Raw genomic sequence first — 18,568 nt, 5'->3', positions numbered from 1 at the left:
TGGGAAAGCAAACACTAAATAAAACGAAACACATAACGTGATAAACACCAACTTCTTAAAGACTTTGATATTTAATTTTGACTAAAGTCTTGCATGCCTAACCAAATTTGAGCTTACTTATATTAATTTGGATTTTTCATGTTTCACCGCACCAGTAATTTTGAAAATACTAAAAAGCACAACATTATTTAGCTATCCTTGATGGTTGTCCAGATCGAATCCGTCGTGGTCCAGCTGGCTGGGAATAAATCCAGAGATCCAGGTCCATCTCATTCGCCTCCCCAAAAAGGTCTTAAAGTTCCGGCGCAGTTTTCGGTCAAAAGGAAAGTTTTGAAATTTAAAATCATAGCAAATATAGCCACGGGACCACTGATCATAAGCCACATAAGCAGCTACGCATACCCCGATCCAAAGCATGACGAATACCAGAGTGAACACCACCTCGTATCTATCAGGCCACTTAAAATAAATTATCCTCATAATAAGAGAGTTCAAGTGGACATTTTTAAATTTCGAAGTGCTCGGCGTGAGATCAGTCAGCATAGAGAGCTGGTATCTGCCCCCATGAAGTACGTAAATAAATATTGATGATGACGTCAAAGAAATCGCGCAGCTTAGAAAAAAGTAGATGAGGAAATAGAAGAAGTATCTATAGTTCTCATGGCCGATGCAACATCCCGTAAAGAAGCAGTGATGATCTCGCTTCAGCACACAAACACCACACTTCCAGCAGTGACGTGATCCGGGTGGAGCAAGAATCTCACACTGGTCGCACTTCTGCCAGTCCTCTTGGTGCTCTCCCCGCTCCAATTGACTCTTCATTAGCTTGGGATCGATGCTAGGGTCCACCAGGATGCACATGACATAGTTTGACATCACATTCGAAAAGAGAAACACTCCGAGCAGCAGCTGAAATACGTAAGCAGGTGACCCGTAATCCGACAACTCCGGCAGTATAATCTCCATCAGAACATAGTATATGGCGGGCAAGCCACATAAAATGAATACCATAAGAAATTGCTCCAACTTCTTTTTTGGCCACATGTTCTTCAGCGTTCGAAACCTCATTGTAGGAAAAGTATTTTGATAAAACCTTAAAAAATGTATTGCAGAGTGCAAACTGGTTTGGAAATAGTATGGATGTGATTTTGAATAAGTTATTCTAGCCTACACGATTTATTAATGTTTTTCGGCTTTGCTTTACCATTTGGAAGCCTAGATATATTATTATTATTGTTAGATTTTAAAAACTTAACTTTGTTTCAGAGGAATACTCAGAATACTTAGTTTCACAACCAAATAAAAAATATCCCGAAATTTGGTGTTTAAAGATTTAACTCAAAGATTAATGTATTTCTTCTGGTAAACTCTTTTTTCCAATTCTTCACATAGATTTTCAATTAAGCTTAGTTACTTCACAATAAGTCTAAAAAGGCCAAGGTAGAAAAAGGTAATGTAATTGGTCCACTCTAGATCTGGACATTGAGCCCCAAAACAACATCCTTCGTTTAGCTTATTCCAGTCCATATATCCGGGTTTTCTGTGAAAGTTACAAATTAAAGAACTCTTGTAGTATTTTGTAGCATAAGAGCACGCATGAGACCAATTTATTTAAAATCAGATCTACTATCAAGGGATTAAATCACAGGCATCAAATGTCCCCATCTTAAATACATCACATAAAACGCAATTAAATTATACCAATCATTATACTTACAATTGTGGAACTCCTTCTTTTGTGGGTTTCAGTCAGAGATATCCGGTTTTTTTGGAGTAATGAAAAAAAAAAAAGAGTTATTGGAGTATTTTGTAACATAAAAGCACGCAAGATATCCAATTTATTAAAAATCAGATCTACTATCGAGGGATTAAATCACAGGCATCAAATGTCCCCATCTTAACTGCATCACATAAAACGCAATTAAATTATATCAATCATTATACTTACAATTGTGGAACTCCTTTATTTTTTTGGGTTTCAGTCAGAGATATCCGGTTTTTCTGGAGTAATGAAAAAAATAAAAGAGTTATTGGAGTATTTTGTAACATAAAAGCACGCAATCGACCAATTTATTAAAAATCAGATCTACTATCAAGGGATTAAATCACAGGCATCAAATGTCCCCATCTTAACTGCATCACATAAAACGCAATTAAATTACATCAATCATTAACTTACAATTGTGGAACTCCTTCTTTTGTGGGTTTCAGTCAGAGATATCCGGCTTTTCTGGAGTAATGAAAAGTAAAAGAGTTATTGGAGTATTTTGTAACATATAAGCACGCAAGCGACCAATTTTATTTAAAATCAGATCTACTATCAAGGGATTAAATCACAGGCATCAAATGTCCCCATCTTAACTGCATCACATAAAACGCAATTAAATTATATCAATCATTATACTTACAATTGTGGAACTCCTTCTTACGTGGGTTTCAGTCAGAGATATCCGGTTTTTCTGGAGTAATGAAAAAATAAAAGAGTTATTGGAGTATTTTGTAACATAAAAGCACGCAAGCGACCAATTTATTAAAAATCAGATCTACTATCAAGGGATTAAATCACAGGCATCAAATGTCCCCATCTTAACTGCATCACATAAAACGCAATTAAATTATATCAATCATTAACTTACAATTGTGGAACTCCTTCTTTTGTGGGTTTCAGTCAGAGATAGCCGGCTTTTCTGGAGTAATGAAAAATAAAAGAGTTATTGGAGTATTTTGTAACATATAAGCACGCAAGCGACCAATTTTATTTAAAATCAGATCTACTATCAAGGGATTAAATCACAGGCATCAAATGTCCCCATCTTAACTACATCACATAAAACGCAATTAAATTATATCAATCATTATACTTACAATTGTGGAACTCCTTCTTTTGTGGGTCTCAGTCAGAGATATCCGCTTTTTCTGGAGTAATGAAAAATAAACGAGTTATTTGAGTATTTTGTAACATAACCAATATATTAAAAATATATTTAAAATCAGATCTACGATCAAGATGAATCAGGCATAGGCATCAGTTGATCCCATCTAACGATCATAATTGTGAGGATTTTTCTTTTTGTTTTGCTTACCGCATAAACTTTTTATACCCCATAGTCCCCAAAAGTCTCAAGGTGAGACTCTTTGGGTAACACGTGCCACGCTGCCAAAGGCAATTGCTCATTTTCATGAGGCGTCAATCTTTCAGTTACTATATAACTTTCAGCTATTAAACATATCCTTTTCTATTGTATTTTGAGCAATTGTCCTGTTTTTTCTTTTGGCCATCGTGGTAACTTTAGTTTTTACTTCTTGAACTGTGCAACACGTGGTGCGGCTCTCGGCTGACACTAAACTGTGACTGCTTCACCACCGTGACAAGAAGCGACGAACAAAAAAATACTGGAATGGAAATGTTCTGGATTTTTTGGGGACTTTTGAGTGGCGCTCCGTTTTTTAGATTTATTTGAACCAGTCGACGTTTTTCAAGTTTTTATTATATAAATAGATATTGCGATTTGGACGCTGCTACGGACACATAACTTGCTTAAAACATTTACAACTTTCGCATCCTAAATGGCCAACAAATTAAATTGCTTATTACATATAATTTACATGGCAGTCAGTGACCTTTCATGTGACTAATCTGAATCAACAAAACTAATCTCACTCGATACAAGGCTGTCATAACTCAAAAATAGGGCATTTTGGGGAAAACATTTTAATGGGGTTATTCTAAGATAAAAATTATTATCAAGCCTTTTCCCTTTTTCCAAATACGATTATTCAGAGCAAAAAGATCGTATAAATTACCAAAATTTTAAAAATCTTTGGCTCCATAAAGTTGGCCAATGCCTTGTTTTGTCAAATATTATCGAGCAGGAACAAGATGAGTATATCATGCCTGATTCTGTTTTTATGGTTGTTTACGATGCCCTTACAAAGTATTATCATTTTGGGTTGCGACAGTCCTGCATTAAGTGAGCTATCTGTATACTAATTGGGTCGCAGCCGACTCATGGGTCCTCTGTGGATGTGGTTGCCTCTTGCGCTAGTTGCTCCTGCTCTAGCTCCTGCTGCTGAGCTAATCGCAGACGCTTTTTGGCCTGGATGTCGGCCAAAGTTTGTTCGATGGAGCGCACATCCTTCTTGTTCTTGCTGGGCACGAATCCGTAGCTTTGGTTGGTCTCCGTCTTACGAGCCGCCTGCAATGCGGCCGACTCCCCGATGAGGTGTGCATACTTGGCCTTGTAGTTGGTCGTGGGTTTAACTTCGGCAGAGTCCTGATCCGCGGCTGCGGATGTGGACGAGGCGGAACTTGCTGCTTCGGATGCGGAGGCTTCTTTGTCACTTTGCTCCTGCGCCAATCGTTCCCGCCGTCGCTCCGCGTACTCCTTGGCTATCTCTTCGTTCCAGCCGTCACCGTTCCGACGCGCCGTGACCTCATCTTCGCCAGGAGCGTGCTCTTTTTTGTACACAACCGAATGTCGGTCCACATCCTCGCGTCCAAAGCTCATGGCAATGAAACCACCATTTTCGGCTACTTCGTGGATCACCGAGCGATGCACCTTATCCAGCGGCTGGAACTCGATGCATCGCCTGTCGTCCTTGGCAAATCGTCCCATCCGTTCGTCCACATACTTTCGGAATCGGAGGAGCTCCTCCTTCTGTTTGTTCTGCATCCGCTCCATCATTTCGCGCTGTTTCTTGATCAGCGACTTCTGTTGCTCGTTGTTGGCAGGCGGTGCATCCATGGCGTTGAGTATTGAGTCTAGCAGATCCATTTTTCCGCCGTGTTTTCCTCGCTTGATGTTGAGCAATTGGCGGATGTGCGCCTGCGATGGCATCAAAAGAAATGCGAGGGAATCTCAGTTAATCGAGCGGTTCGCTCTTTGTGGCCGTATAGTTGGGGACTTACCACTCTCTGGCGTTTATTATTAGCCCGTTGAGTTGTTCGATTGCCGTTGATTTGCTTGTTTTAGGAGGGTTTAATGTAATTATAATTATATTGACAACCGGTGCTAGTGCACCAAATAAATTCTGCGAAAAATACTGAAACTAGGGAAGGCCAACTTGGTCGCATTTTCCGTAGTTCGGTATTTTCCAATTGCTTAACAGCTGTTTACACTCGACGGCCGACTTGAAACACAAATTCTTTAAAGATTTAAAAAGAAATGTTCAAAATATTTTGCTTAAGTCATGTAATAAAAGCTATGACGAATTGTTTATTATAATATAAATTTAAATAATTTGTTGTAATCATGTAAAGAATAAGCTTCTGAAATGTACCATGTAAAAAAATAAATATGTACATACAATATTATTGTGAATATATTAACGTTTCAAAAAAAGAAATAAACATTTTCTTAATTTTAATTGGACTTCCTTCTCCAATGTGATTGAAAAAATTACGACAGGCAAAACAATTTTAAAAATTTCCTTGCAGGGCAGTGTTAATAAGTTCAGAAAACGCTTTGGCAGGTCCGTTGGAACACTTTTGTATTTGAAATACATTTTCCGCGTTAAATCTGCATAAATACCGTTTGAAATCGGGAACACGTGGTAAAATGGATGCACAAAGGTCCACTTTGGTCCATTGGTTCCGTAAAGGACTCAGGGTACACGACAACCCCGCATTATCCCAAATTTTTTCCGCCGCTAACGCTGCCCCAGGAAAATACTTTGTCCGCCCGATTTTCATCCTGGATCCAGGAATCCTCGATTGGATGCAAGTGGGTGCCAATCGATGGCGATTCCTGCAGCAAACCCTGGAGGACTTAGATAACCAGCTTCGGAAACTTAATTCCCGTCTGTTTGTGGTGCGCGGGAAGCCCGCGGATGTTTTTCCCCGTATTTTCAAGAGTTGGCGCGTAGAAATTCTGTCTTTTGAGACAGATATCGAGCCGTACTCCATGACGCGAGATGCTGCCGTGCAGAAGTTGGCCAAGACAGAGGGTGTCAAAGTGGAAACTTACTGCTCCCACACTATTTACAATCCGGAATTGGTTATAGCGAAGAATCTTGGCAAGGCTCCAATTACGTATCAAAAGTTCCTGGGCATTGTGGAGCAACTAAAATTACCCAAAGTTTTAGGGTCTCCTGAAAAGCTAACAAATATAACTTCACCACCTAAAGATGAAGTGGAGCAAGAGGACTTGGCGGCCTATGATTGTCCCACGATGGAGCAATTAGTAAAACGACCTGAGGAACTCGGACCTAATAAGTTTCCGGGAGGTAAGGATATAATTAAAGTCTTGATCATAACCATGAGAATGTGGCATTCGTTTTGGTACAATAGGTGAAACAGAGGCCCTGCGCCGCATGGAGGATTCCCTAAAGGATGAGATCTGGGTTGCCCGCTTTGAGAAGCCTAACACGGCACCCAACTCGCTGGAGCCTAGCACTACAGTACTGAGTCCTTACCTCAAATTTGGATGCCTTAGTGCCCGACTGTTTTATCAAAAGCTCACGGAGATAATCAAGCGCCAGTCGAAGCACTCGCAGCCGCCCGTTTCGCTCATTGGACAACTCATGTGGAGGGAATTTTACTATACAGTGGCGGCTGCGGAGCCCAATTTCGATCGCATGTTGGGCAATGTATACTGCATGCAGATTCCATGGCAGGAGCATCCTGATCACTTGGAGGCCTGGACTCACGGACGCACCGGATATCCTTTTATCGACGCCATTATGCGTCAGCTGCGCCAGGAGGGTTGGATCCATCATCTGGCCCGGCATGCGGTGGCTTGTTTCTTAACTCGCGGAGACCTCTGGATCAGCTGGGAGGAAGGACAGCGGGTGTTTGAGCAGCTATTGCTGGATCAGGACTGGGCCTTAAACGCTGGCAATTGGATGTGGCTATCTGCGTCCGCCTTTTTTTACCAGTACTTTCGCGTCTACAGTCCGGTGGCATTTGGCAAGAAGACGGATCCCCAAGGGCACTATATAAGGAAGTATGTGCCGGAACTCTCAAAATATCCATCTGGCTGTATTTATGAGCCCTGGAAGGCTTCGCTCGCGGATCAGCGGGCATACGGATGCGTCCTAGGCACGGATTATCCTCACCGGATTGTTAAACACGAAGTGGTGCACAAGGATAACATTAAGAGAATGGGGGCAGCCTACAAAGTAAACCGGGAGGTGCGGACGGGCAAGCAGGAGGAGTCGTCTTTCGAGGAGAAATCAGAAACCTCCACTTCAGGCAAGCGGAAGGTGCGAAGGGTAGCCGGAAATGCCCCTAAGCGAAAACGTTAAAACTTACATTTTTTTGCTACCTTATGTGAGAGGTAGCGAGATCTACGTAATGTTTGATGTACTATTTTAGGTATAAGTCTATTAACTTCTTGATTGTTACTCCACTGAAATATGTTATATATTAAGTATACATTGTATATTGTACTTGGTATTGGAATGCTCAAGTTGCCATTAGGTATAATGGAAACAATATGACTAATATGAGAATATAATATAAGAACTCTATAGTCGAGTTTCACGACTATCTGATACCCGGTACTCAGCTTTGGAAGTGCTTTGTGGGCAGTATGAACCGACAAACGTGTCTCTGGTGTCAGCATGCTGAATCTCAACTTTCTAGCTTTTATAGTTCCTGAGATCTTGACGTTTATACGGACGGACAGACAGATAGACGGACGTGGCCAGATTGACTCAACTATTGATCCTGATCAAGAATATATACATATACTTTATGTATACGTATTTATAAAGAAACGCTTCCTTCTGCCTGTTACATACTTTTCAACGAATCTATTATACCCTTTTACTTTACGAGTATCGGGTATAATAAGGAAACATTTTAGCCTTGGTTTTAACTTCCTTCACAATCGAGGTTTGTCAGTTGTCGAGCTAAGCTGTAACTTTTAGTCATATCTAAAATTTCGGCAACTTAAGACCTTCCAATTTTTGTTTGTAAATAAGTACATTTTTTTTAAATTTAACTTTACGGTTTATGGTGTGATAGGTAGTTAGTTTCCGAACTCGATACACCGACAAAAACCATGTTTCGCAATTTGTCGATGCTGAGGAACCAGTTGGCGCTGCACCGAACCCTTGTGGCCCGCTTGACCTCGCGCTCAAAGATGTCCACCGGTGTTACGTGCCTCACCATTGACCGTCCGCGAAACATCGATGGCGTTACTGTAATAGATATCAACATAAATGATATGGCCAAGAATGACGTGGAGTTCAATCGCAATTTCGTCAACTCGCTGACATCGATGGACCGTCCCCATTTCCAAGAGGTGACTAACACGGTGGAAACGGATGCAGTTGAGTCGCCACCCGCCGGAAATGTGATTTCTGGAGATACCGTGGAGATCCTGCCTACTGGCGCTCCCAGTTCCGTCATAGGCGTGGATGGCAACCCCATTGTGCCCATCGAGATTGATGGCTGGAACCAGGACGAGGAGGATCCCACCGTGCAGAAGAACGACAAGGCCGTGGACATTGGCAACGATGACGAGTACAAGGCAGAGATGGCGCTGCGAGTGCCAGAGGTCAGGGAAGCTCAAACCGAGTACAAGGGCATCAAGGTGAAGCTGCCAGAGACGGCCAACCAGGATTTGGGCACTTATCGCTTCCGCCGCGATTCAAAGGATCTAAAGGAGGTCGGCGACGACACGCGTCTGGTTCGATTTGACAAATAGAGGAAACGGTCAACCCGTTTACCCTCCAAAATTCGTTTGAATCTTCTGGCCGACTTTCGCTTGTAACTTTTCCAATTTTGTAGTGAGGTTGAGCATTGTAACCGGAATGATAGCCTGGATTGGGTTCGGTAGTAGCCAGCACTAGCATTGATGTAATAAAACTTAAATATGTATTCAGTTAATGAAAGAAAAACGTTGTATATGCCATATACCCTCAGTTTATAATTATTCTAAAATAAAGCAATTTGCGAATTTCTCTGCTTCATAAATTTGAGAACTGAAATCTCGCACTTTGTTTGGTCCACATGGAAATGCGAACATATGGACCCATATCAGCATTGATGATTATCATGTGGATGTGGCCACTAAGAACTGTCAGTTGGAAACTGGTCACGCTTTAATGAAAATCCCATGCCCCGCGCCCACATCCACTCTCCATAGCACAAAAGATCGCTTTGTGGTCAGTGGCAACCGAATCCGGGGCAAACACTTCCCATAAATTGCATTAAAAGCGGGCCAGGAGTGAAAACTACTCGCAACAATGCAGCCGGACATAAACACGCTCCAAAATGTTTGTAGGCTCTAAACCAAAATTGAATTTGCGGTTTTGCCTGCGGGGCGTGGCTGTGGGCGTGGGATTGCGAGTGGGCGTGGGCATTTAGTGGGCGCCGTGTGTGTGTAGGTGGAAGCCTGCAAATAACTGTAAATGAAGCTAAAATGTGGTCAGCCGAATTGTGGATGTAATAAAAACGGCCACGGGCTCTGCGAAATGGAAGTATGGTCAACAAGATTGATTATAGTATAATCAATACCAACAGTGCTGGAGATTCGTTGCTTGAAATAAAAATTCGGAAAATCGATATATTGATGTTGTATAAACATTTCACACGATTCTAGATACTAGTAGTTACTAGCCTAGTAATAACTATACTCATCGTGGTTTTCAGTGCTTTCATCTACTTCACTGGAAAGCACTTTGGCATTCTCGCATGGTTTTGAGTTACGTGTAAGGTTTGTCTGCTTAGTTAAATTCGAAAAATTGTGGGCCATTTTAAGAGATGTCTTCTGGCGTTGGTAATACTGAAGACACTTGTTAGCCTTGTTCGGGTTTTTTGCAATAATATTGGAAATGAGGTCTTCGATCGCCCTAATGCGTTTCTCAATTTTAGCTTCCAATAGCTGGCGACGTTCGTCGTAGATCTTAAATTCCGCATGGACCTTCATTTTTTCTTGCATTCTACTCGACCAGCTAGTTTTCTCAAGTTTTCTAATCCACTGAGAGAATTCGGGATTGCTAATAGCTTGAAGTTTATACTTTTCCACAAGTTCCCTTAGCCGAAATGTTGCTTCGTTATTAAGTTGCTCAATTGTAATGCCAAGTACTGAAAATATGTTGTTAAATCAGATACTATCTTGGAATATATGTACTTACTGTAGCCAATATTTGACATTAGGCATATTGCCATAAACTGCATATTGGTGATTCTAAATGCTAACTAAAGTGAATACCAAATCTAGGAAGGTCTACAAGGCCGAATCAAATCGATGGATATGCTTTAGTATGTCAAGCATATTAAACAGCTTAACCCTTATTACTAAAGCCATGAAAAGAAACTTCTTCAGGTCCTAATACTTGTTAAGTAATAATATCAAATTAATGAAAACAAAAAGGTTTATATTAACAATTACTTTTTACTTGTTTCAATTGTAAAACAAGAGAGAACGCTATAGTCGAGTTCCCCGACTATCTGATACCCGTTACTCAGCTAGTGTAAGTGCGAAGGACAGTTTTTGGCGGTTTGTGGGCGTTAGAGTGGGCGTGGCCAAAAGTTTTTTGGCAAATAGATAGAAATTTACAAGACTAATACAAAAATGAAAAAATATCAAAACATTTTTCAAAAGTGTGGGCGTCGCAGTTTTGGGCGGTTACGAGTAGCGGGTATAATTAGAATAGGTGTTTGAAATATATAAATCATAAGCGGGATTTTATTTGATTTAGTTACAAATATTTAACTTCATTAGAATCCATAGTTATCGTAATCGTTATAGTAATCATACATCCGCTTTTCCCTTTTTCTTGTAGGGCAATCTCTACTATTCTCTGTAACAACCTGCGATTTTCTTTTATTGGAGGATTTGTAGGCATTTTTAAGTTCATTTTGCTGATGTTGGTAGAACTTAACACATCTATTGCCTCCTTTCCTTTGTGCAATTAGAGATCTGATCGTGGTCAAGCGTTCAGTAATTTTATCTTCATATGATTGGCGCATCTGATCGTAGACGTTAAATTCACCTTCCATTTCCATCTTTACTCTAAAGTCACTCCGGACAGCAATATTGTTTATCTTTTCTATCCACTGGGAGAACTCGGCGTTTCCGGTGGCCAAGTTTTTATACTTCTTCACAATATTTTGAAGTCTCCACGTCACCATCCTGTCTGCTTCTTCATACTCCTTAGTACTCAGGGCTGAGCAATATATTGTATTATCATGTTATTACAGAGGCGATATCTGAGGCTGCGAAGAACTCACCGAAGTGCAGATTTGCTAATACCAAGAAAGTTATTATCTTCATTCCGCTAACCAACAAAGTCAACTGACGCGGAGAGTTGGATTATTCTTAATTTATAGATCCAAAATAATTGATAAAGGAAGTGTAGAAAACCGATTCGCCAAGCTGGATAATTCCATTGATTTTTTACACTCTTCTTAATGCTGCGTAATAACGACTTGAAAGAATATTATTTATAAAGCAACATACTTGAGTATTTGGGAAAACTCACTGCCATCAGTTTGCGTCGGAAATGATGTTCCTTGTGGTCCAGTGCTGTTGCTGCTCCTGCTGATGATGTTGGACATGGAAATGACGACTGGCTGCCGGGAAAATTTACTCCTTGACCAAGTCCATAAATGTAACTAACGTAGTTAAAGTTAGGCCCGCCAGCAGCAGTACAGACATCTGACGTCAAATAATATTGCCTTTTTAAATGAAACAAGGTAGAACGCGTTGGTCAAGTTCCTCGACTATAAGATACCCGTTACTCAGCTAGTGGAAGTTCAAATGAAATTTCCACATTTTTTTCTTCTCATGAAAACAATATTTTCAAGAGTGGGACTTTTAGGACGAGATGTGATTTTCCAAATGACTTTATAATTACACTCTATAAAATATTCCAATTCTAATTTATATTTACTATACCATCTAAAGAAGTTAACCAAGTGAGTAAATGAGTGATAATCTTCGGCTTGCCAAGGCTAGCTAATAAATAATTTTAAAACTTTTGTAAGTTAATTTTTAATGGATTTCTTTGTATCCAATATCCAATACTTTTATGTACTTTTATTACATCTACTTATTATTATTGTACTGCTTTAAAAGTAATCGATAGGCCTACCAGCCAAGTTGCATTCAGAGCACTCAGCTTCAAATGGACCGCTCAGCTGCCACGCCCCGATCTCCAGTCCCCTTTCCGCCAAGCCCCCAAAACCGGAGGCCATCAACATCATCATTATCATTACCGTTATCCTCGTTGGTCGGCTGGCATTTCCGCTGGGCTCGAGAGTTGGCCAAGGGCCATTACAGAAGTTGACCAACTTTTAATACCCGCACTGGCCATGTTGCGCATGTGTAATCCCATTAAAATCCAATAAGTTAAATTATTTCCATTATTATTATGTGAACGCACTTTGTCGTCGTCCGTCCATCAGCTTATCCGCCCGCGCCCCCCGATCTCACTCTTTTGTGTCCTGCGTGATAACTGTTCATGTGGGCGTTTATCTCTTCTGTGGCTTTTGTCGTTTGCTGCTGTTTCTCTCCTCACCTCTACACTTAAAATATTTTGAAATTTATATTGTGTAAAAAGATTTTATAAATAAATATAGTTGGTTGGTTCTCGAGCGTTTTCAGATTGCGCCTTTCACACGGACGAACGGTTTGTGCCTGGCTCGACTCGCATTATTCATTAAACTATTCTATATAATATTTATAATATACTATTTTTAGATATTTTTTCCTATTCGCTATATATATTTCAATAAAAAGGGTACATGCGAGTTGTAGAGATTTTGTCGCATCTGGTTTTGAGTGTATGGAGGGTTTAAAATCCGTCGGCAGCACTTTTGACCAATATCTGCAACACTTCAAATTCTGCTGGTTGATTCTGTTAAATCTGCTGGTCGTTGTTCGAGTGTGGTCACGCTTCCATTTCCCGGCCCCGTCGTTGGTCCCGTGTTTGTTGGCCATTAAATTGCATTACGTTCGTGCAATCATAATGATTACCATGCCATTGGCGTTGTTGTTTCCGTTGTCGAGTTATTTGGGTATATTTTTTAATTACTTGGATGCTGGCTTCGAAGCTTAAGTGCGACTGGGGTTTTGAATGGGCTAAACTAAGATGATAGATTTCATCAATGAGGGCGGTTTGTGGGCGTGTCAATATTTAAAAGCAAACTTGTACTGCGTCTATGTCTCTGGGATCTGCATGCTTAATTTCAACTTTCAAGCTTTTATAGTTTGAGGTCGAGAGGTTTATACGGACTACTTGGGTAGTGATCCCTATTTTATAGGGTCGGTAACCCTTCCTGTTACAAGTTACATACTTTTTAAGTAAAGGGTATAAAAATCATAGAAGTAAAGATATTTATTTCCATTACAAAATAATAATTCTGTATTTTTTAAATGGTTCAATCCGAGTACGATGTGTGTTTCCTAGTTCGGAATAGTAAAATAATAACTATTTAAAATTGGCTCTGGCTTTCCAATTATACTTTCTTTATATTTTTTAAGAATACCAGCGCAACTCTTTTGGGTGAAAACAAATGGCTATTAAGTGGCCCAAATAAACCAGATATAAACCAGAGTTTCATTCTTCAGATATTTCAATGAATGGGTATTACAAGGAATTGAGAACCTGACGGAACCAAGCTCTTTTATAACTCGCATACAATGGCATCGTTAATGGCCAAATCCACTGGATGGACGCAATCACCATCAATGTCCAGCAATCAATACTCGATGAGCTAATCGAAGGCAAAGCAGACCATAAATGCCTGTGAGCCACTTGAAAGTCATCAAAGCTGTTATCTAATGGAATTTTCAACTTTTGCTGGTTATTTTCCTTTCTTTCCTCTTTCCCCATTCCTGCCACCAAAGGATCCATAATTAAACATGCAACGCATAATGGAGCTCTAATGGCTAATGAAAGGGGGATTGGGTTGTTTTGGGTGGCTTGGAGGATTGAAAAGAAGATGGAGATGGAATGCAAGATGCCAGACGGTGTAAAATTTGCATTTTTCTCTGAAGAGAGCAACCGCCGCGGCAATGGAATTCAAAATTAACTCATTAAACTTGTCGGCGGCCAATGCGTCGTATACGTAATGGGCCAAGATTCCGCCAAAGATTAATGATTTTCCCAGTGACAGCGAGAGGTGGAGAGATGGAAAACGTGAGATATACATCTCCGAGCTGGCGAGAATTTCCATGCAATTATTTCCATATCAACTTCAATGCGCCGTGAAAATTCTCGCGATGAGCAGCAGCAATGAAAAACCGATTTGCTGTTGTGACAATTGTAATTTTTCACTCGCTTGCCTTCATTGTCCGAGTTAAGCCGACGGTGCCACTGGCACTGCCATTGACACGGCCACAGCCACTTCCTCAGCGCCTCAGTTCCAGAGATAATCAGAGGTTCCTCGCCGGGACTTTTCGTCCGAATTTCATTTAAATGATTACGGTTTTCCATTTCCCTTTTCGCAGTTGGCGCTTCTGTGTTTCTGTTTGTGTCTACGGTTGGCGACCATCACGTGAGGCATACATTTTTCATCAAGCCGCCCGTCTTTGGGGTATATTTTCACTCCATTGGCAACTGGTTCGGGGGATGACCAATTGGCTTTATGACCCATTCCGACACACTTATTTCCTCCTGTTTATGTTGCTTCTCTTTTACGAGCCTCTTTCATTTTGTTAATCAATTTCTGTTTGCGTATTGCGTGGCGAACAGGCCTAAGACAAAATTTTCGCATCACTCAAAAGGAAGATTCAACTTTTACTATGCACAAAAGAAAGTGTTTACTAAATCTTTTCTACTTCTAACACCCTGAAAGGAATGTTTGCCTCCAGCTAAATGATAAATAGTTTTGAGTTCAAGTGTAAACTAAAAATTTCGACATTTCAGACACACTTTAAATTGCCTGATGAACTTCACTAAGTATAGCTTAGTTAAGTGTATTGTTAGGAAACATAGAAAGTTGTTAGACAGAATATTTTCTCTACTCTCTGTCATTTTGGCTTTTTATTTTAAGTTTAAGAATAAAAAAATTAATAAAATGATATAAGCATACAAGCATTTGGCATACATATATACTCCAAAGTTTGGTTTAAAATCTAGCTCATATGAATATATTTTTGATTGCAGTTTGACTAAAAACTTGGAACATATAAATTATGCAAATTTATTTTTCGCTTTTCTGGCCTCAGCGCAATGCCCCCAAGTGTTTCGAAACGTTTTTATAAATTCATTAGAAAATAAGTTTCATGTGGACCCCATGTCCTTTGCATCCTTCGCCTCCTGCATAATTTGAACTCCTCCTCAGCTACTAGAACTAAAATTGTTACAAACTACAAAATGATAAGTTGAAAGTTTAGTTAAATTAGGCTAAATAGGTGTGGGGAGAAAAAAGGAACATAGATGTGCAAAAAATGGCATGTAAATAAATTTATGTTTAAATTTAAATGTTAAAGGATCTAAAACTAAAATTAAGAACGAATGCGTCAGGCAAACGAAATGAATATTAAATCTAAATACCCCTGATAGATTACATTGCATATTGAAATAAATGTGAAATATAGCTTATATAACTAAATATCAATTACCGAATGAGGGGCAATTATGAAATATAAGTTATATAATATATAATAGGGATTCGTAACCGCACCGCAGACATGATACAAAAGTAAGTGCAACATTTTTCGAAATATCCGCCATTTCCCCACTCGCTCGCAGCTCTTTTGTTGCCAGTTCAGAGCGACCGCAGCCAGTCCCTTAGCATTCGTCCAAGAGCGAAGAATCAAGAGCCAAGGATCGAGGAGCGGAGGACCAAAGGACCAAAGGACCAAGGACCGGTCTCTGTCCCGGTGATGGGGCACTGAGTAATATTTATTATCACAAAACATTTGTGCAAATGTCCTGCTCGCATAAGAAACGATGCTGTCGGCCAGTCCTTGGAGAACATTTATCTTATTATCTTTGCATATAGCGGCGGCAGCAGCAGCAGCAGCAGCAACAACGTCGCATAAATAAGACTCAGCGCGGCAACAACAATGCGATGATGAGCAACATTAGGCAAGGACAAACAGCGCAGGACGAAGGATTCAGAAGGGCTCAGGGAAAACCAAAAGTCAAGTCAAGCCAACAGACCGCAGAGACAACAATACAGGGGCGGAAAGTTGAAATTTTTGGCAAGGCCTTGCCAGTATACGTAGTATACGTGCCAGTTGGGGAACGACAGGGGAGCAGCCGCAAAAGTTGCTCATACGCCCCGTGCTTCCCCATTTTGCATTTGATTTGCTTTGTTTTTCCCATAACACTCACACATACCCATACCCATACCCATACATGGCAACTTTCTGCCTGTGGAAATTTTTTAATTGATTAAAGCCGCATTTGCATTGCAGCTTACAAGAAGCTTAACAATTTGCGTGTTCCCCCATATTATTTTTGGGGCTTTGGCGTTTATTTGGTTTTATTTTTGCTTGTTGTTTACTTTGAAAAGTTGCAGCTGAATTTGTTGTTGCGATTTGCTTCTGCATTTGCCATTTGTGGCCACTGCAACTACAATAATTAAAAATATACCTCAAGCTAATGGAATTCGTTGGAATGTACATTTTTATGAAATATTTACACAATTCCCCAAATCCAAAACATATTTGTTTGCCTTAAAAATATATAAAGAATACCCACATTTAATGTGGAATATTGCAAAATGTTTTTCTAGCTATGGCAATAGTGTGCAAAATATTTTGTTGGCATGGCATTGCATCAGTACTTATACTGTTTGGCAGTTCTCATTGTTAATAAAATTCTTTCTTTTCCAATTGATTTTCCTCTAGATTTATATAATATAAATAGAGAAGCAATATATACGGGCAGCCCATCTGCAAAAGTTTTATTTATCGGCTTCTGTGACATTTTTTGAGGGCACCAAAAACAAGAAAGGTGAAAAAACGGAATAAACAAATGGCTTCCAAATTGCCCACGGGGTTGCTGCTAAGGGAAAACCAGCTCTCCTGGGTTTTTAGGCTGGGCCTAAGCCAATCTGCTGCAAATGGAAAAATAATAAAATCAAAAGGCCAAAGAGGAGCCCAGCAAATGGGGCCGACAGAAAATTTCGTAATATGCCCAACGAAAAACTTGGATTCATAATCAGGTCGAGCATTTCCTTGTGGCTGGCAAGGATTTTGGACCAGAAATGAAAGTTTTACAAATGTTAGCATTGATTTTTGAACCGATTGTCATGTAAAACGACTCCAAGTCTCTTTGACTTGTTTTAAATTTATTTTGCGCAGATTCAAAAATGCATGGAACCATCGTGGCAATATATATGCAGTCCCGAAATATCGGGCCGCCAACAAAACACTTTCAAACATGGTAAAACCAGGAAAAACAGGGGACAGGTCGTTCGCATGTTGAACATGCAAAACATTTGCCAATTTATCAGCGTGCTGCTTACAATATTATCATTGCTGTTATTGCGTCATTTTACTAGATAAGTTTTTGGCATTCACTGTTTTCCCATATTTGCTGTGGTCGCTTCAGTTACATAATATTGACAATGCCTGGGTATAGTGACTGAAGGTGATCTCTCCCAATTACTACTTTATATTTATTAATTACTATTCTTAAAAAAAGTTGTATGGAAATATTTTATTTATATATCACTCCTATCACTGCTGCTTCATTAATAAAACTATTTTACGTAAACTACGCCTTAATTTGATTGGATTAAACGGCTTTTCCCTTACCATCACAGAAAGGGAATAAAGAGAACCCTTCGAATTTCCGTCAATTTTCTTGACTGTGCAGATTCCCATTTTCGCTAATGCTGCGTCGATTTTTCCTGCGTCACTCGAACGATTTCCATTGTCAGTTGTGTGTTTTGTGTTTGGCGCGCTTCACTACTAATTTTTGCCGCATGTTCATGAACCAAAAAATTGCAGTTCCCATTGGCAATCCCAAGTGCCACGCCCCCTGCATCGCTGCAGTTTGGCCCCCTTTGCTGGCGTATGCGGCGTGTGTGCGTGTATGCGTGTTGGCCAACTTGCCGCTTTTGTTGTTGTGGGTTTTGTTGTCTGACAGTTGGCAGGAAAAATATTAACGATGCCACAGCGCTTTTAAAACACACATACCTACATCCACACAGTTCTCCTTTTTTCGGGCTCGGTGGAAAATATTTACTATGCTTTAACCGGTATTCTCGGTTGGTTATGTTCCTGTTTTTTCCGTTGTCGCTCGCACAGTTTTCAACTATTTTCGTAATTGCGGCGCATTGTCGCTGCCATTAGTTTTCCCTTACTGTTGTTCCTTTTTCATTCGGTGTTTATGGATCTTTTTTCTATTTATTTATGTTTAAAGTTCGTTCTATGTTTGAGAATTTATCAATTTATTTTTGGTGCTGTATAATTGAATTATTTTTTGACTGCTTTAAATTGCAGTTATGTGTAGTCCTTTTTCGTCTTTTTATCTTTTAAAATTGGCAGTCATTTGGGTTCTCACTCAATAGCCCACGAAAACGATGATGAAATATAGCAAGTTCTCAATTTTGGCTTGTGGGATCCATCCTCAGGGAGTAATTGAAATTCCATCGTTCTACCGATAGGGGAGAACTGAACCATCAACGGACGTTGGGGAAATGCACGAT

At 40.0% G+C, this 18,568-nt stretch overlaps 6 protein-coding genes and 7 non-coding genes across 15 annotated transcripts; 2 read left to right on the top strand and 11 right to left on the bottom strand.

Moving 5' to 3' along the window:
• Positions 1–33: 33 nt before the first annotated feature.
• On the bottom strand, positions 34–1,181 carry LOC6529868 (probable palmitoyltransferase ZDHHC24). Its single transcript, XM_002090789.4, has one exon. The coding sequence runs from the start codon at positions 1,066–1,068 to the stop codon at positions 193–195; it is 876 nt and encodes a 291-aa protein (XP_002090825.1). The 5' UTR covers positions 1,069–1,181; the 3' UTR covers positions 34–192.
• Positions 1,182–1,317: 136 nt separating this feature from the next.
• On the bottom strand, positions 1,318–5,066 carry LOC26535527 (sperm-associated antigen 7). 3 transcript variants are annotated; one of them, XM_039371887.2, is made up of 6 exons: positions 4,910–5,066; positions 3,084–4,826; positions 2,866–2,916; positions 2,637–2,687; positions 2,409–2,459; positions 1,318–1,540 (listed from the first exon to the last, which is right to left on the bottom strand). In XM_039371887.2, the coding sequence occupies exon 2, from the start codon at positions 4,773–4,775 to the stop codon at positions 4,008–4,010; it is 768 nt and encodes a 255-aa protein (XP_039227821.1). In that variant the 5' UTR covers positions 4,776–4,826; positions 4,910–5,066; the 3' UTR covers positions 1,318–1,540; positions 2,409–2,459; positions 2,637–2,687; positions 2,866–2,916; positions 3,084–4,007. The 3 variants fall into 3 exon arrangements, with proteins under 3 accessions (XP_039227821.1, XP_039227822.1, XP_043062829.1); XM_039371888.1 differs by lacking the exons at positions 1,318–1,540; positions 2,409–2,459; positions 2,637–2,687 and adding an exon at positions 2,180–2,230; XM_043206894.1 differs by lacking the exons at positions 1,318–1,540; positions 2,637–2,687 and having other exon boundaries at positions 2,431–2,459.
• On the bottom strand, positions 1,614–1,685 carry LOC6529867. The gene has a single exon (XR_005560917.1). It is a non-coding gene; the product is annotated as a small nucleolar RNA Me28S-Cm2645 (small nucleolar RNA).
• LOC6529866 lies at positions 1,845–1,916 on the bottom strand. Its single transcript, XR_005560923.1, has one exon. It is a non-coding gene; the product is annotated as a small nucleolar RNA Me28S-Cm2645 (small nucleolar RNA).
• LOC6529865 lies at positions 2,077–2,148 on the bottom strand. Its single transcript, XR_005560922.1, has one exon. It is a non-coding gene; the product is annotated as a small nucleolar RNA Me28S-Cm2645 (small nucleolar RNA).
• On the bottom strand, positions 2,305–2,376 carry LOC6529864. The gene has a single exon (XR_005560920.1). It is a non-coding gene; the product is annotated as a small nucleolar RNA Me28S-Cm2645 (small nucleolar RNA).
• Positions 2,534–2,605, bottom strand: LOC6529863. Its single transcript, XR_005560919.1, has one exon. It is a non-coding gene; the product is annotated as a small nucleolar RNA Me28S-Cm2645 (small nucleolar RNA).
• On the bottom strand, positions 2,762–2,833 carry LOC6529862. Its single transcript, XR_005560918.1, has one exon. It is a non-coding gene; the product is annotated as a small nucleolar RNA Me28S-Cm2645 (small nucleolar RNA).
• Positions 2,987–3,056, bottom strand: LOC6529861. Its single transcript, XR_005560916.1, has one exon. It is a non-coding gene; the product is annotated as a small nucleolar RNA Me28S-Cm2645 (small nucleolar RNA).
• Positions 5,067–5,453: 387 nt separating the features above from the next.
• LOC6529859 (cryptochrome-2) lies at positions 5,454–7,470 on the top strand. Its single transcript, XM_002090787.4, has 2 exons — positions 5,454–6,225; positions 6,290–7,470. The coding sequence occupies exons 1-2, from the start codon at positions 5,559–5,561 to the stop codon at positions 7,243–7,245; spliced, it is 1,623 nt and encodes a 540-aa protein (XP_002090823.1). The 5' UTR covers positions 5,454–5,558; the 3' UTR covers positions 7,246–7,470.
• Positions 7,471–7,857: 387 nt separating this feature from the next.
• LOC6529858 lies at positions 7,858–8,847 on the top strand. Its single transcript, XM_002090786.4, has one exon. It carries the CDS (start codon positions 8,007–8,009, stop codon positions 8,652–8,654), a length of 648 nt encoding a protein of 215 aa, XP_002090822.1. The 5' UTR covers positions 7,858–8,006; the 3' UTR covers positions 8,655–8,847.
• A 642-nt stretch (positions 8,848–9,489) lies between these two features.
• On the bottom strand, positions 9,490–10,189 carry LOC26535437. The gene is made up of 2 exons (XM_015197415.3): positions 10,087–10,189; positions 9,490–10,036 (listed from the first exon to the last, which is right to left on the bottom strand). The coding sequence occupies exons 1-2, from the start codon at positions 10,127–10,129 to the stop codon at positions 9,570–9,572; spliced, it is 510 nt and encodes a 169-aa protein (XP_015052901.1). The 5' UTR covers positions 10,130–10,189; the 3' UTR covers positions 9,490–9,569.
• Positions 10,190–10,618: 429 nt separating this feature from the next.
• Positions 10,619–11,303, bottom strand: LOC6529857. Its single transcript, XM_002090785.3, has 2 exons — positions 11,186–11,303; positions 10,619–11,121 (listed from the first exon to the last, which is right to left on the bottom strand). Exons 1-2 carry the CDS (start codon positions 11,226–11,228, stop codon positions 10,673–10,675), a joined length of 492 nt encoding a protein of 163 aa, XP_002090821.1. The 5' UTR covers positions 11,229–11,303; the 3' UTR covers positions 10,619–10,672.
• Between the last annotated feature and the right edge of the window lie 7,265 nt (positions 11,304–18,568).

Source organism: Drosophila yakuba, chromosome 2R (assembly GCF_016746365.2).
Source record: "Drosophila yakuba strain Tai18E2 chromosome 2R, Prin_Dyak_Tai18E2_2.1, whole genome shotgun sequence".
NCBI lineage: Eukaryota > Metazoa > Arthropoda > Insecta > Diptera > Drosophilidae > Drosophila > Drosophila yakuba.
Note: the sequence above shows the minus strand (reverse complement) of the source record. Positions and strands in the feature narration are given on the sequence as shown.

Excerpts from the sequence above, each read along its gene's own strand:
- LOC6529857 (XM_002090785.3), bottom strand. The coding sequence starts at position 11,228 with ATGAAGATAATAACTTTCTTGGTATTAGCAAATCTGCACTTCG. Across the intron at positions 11,122-11,185 it reads ATTAGCAAATCTGCACTTCG|CCCTGAGTACTAAGGAGTAT; the intron begins GTGAGTTCTTCG and ends TATATTGCTCAG.
- LOC6529868 (XM_002090789.4), bottom strand. The coding sequence starts at position 1,068 with ATGAGGTTTCGAACGCTGAAGAACATGTGGCCAAAAAAGAAGTTGGAG.
- LOC26535437 (XM_015197415.3), bottom strand. The coding sequence starts at position 10,129 with ATGCAGTTTATGGCAATATGCCTAATGTCAAATATTGGCTACA. Across the intron at positions 10,037-10,086 it reads AATGTCAAATATTGGCTACA|TACTTGGCATTACAATTGAG; the intron begins GTAAGTACATAT and ends ACATATTTTCAG.
- LOC26535527 (XM_039371887.2), bottom strand. The coding sequence starts at position 4,775 with ATGGATCTGCTAGACTCAATACTCAACGCCATGGATGCACCGCCTGCC.
- LOC6529858 (XM_002090786.4), top strand. The coding sequence starts at position 8,007 with ATGTTTCGCAATTTGTCGATGCTGAGGAACCAGTTGGCGCTGCACCGA.
- LOC6529859 (XM_002090787.4), top strand. The coding sequence starts at position 5,559 with ATGGATGCACAAAGGTCCACTTTGGTCCATTGGTTCCGTAAAGGACTC. Across the intron at positions 6,226-6,289 it reads ACCTAATAAGTTTCCGGGAG|GTGAAACAGAGGCCCTGCGC; the intron begins GTAAGGATATAA and ends TTGGTACAATAG.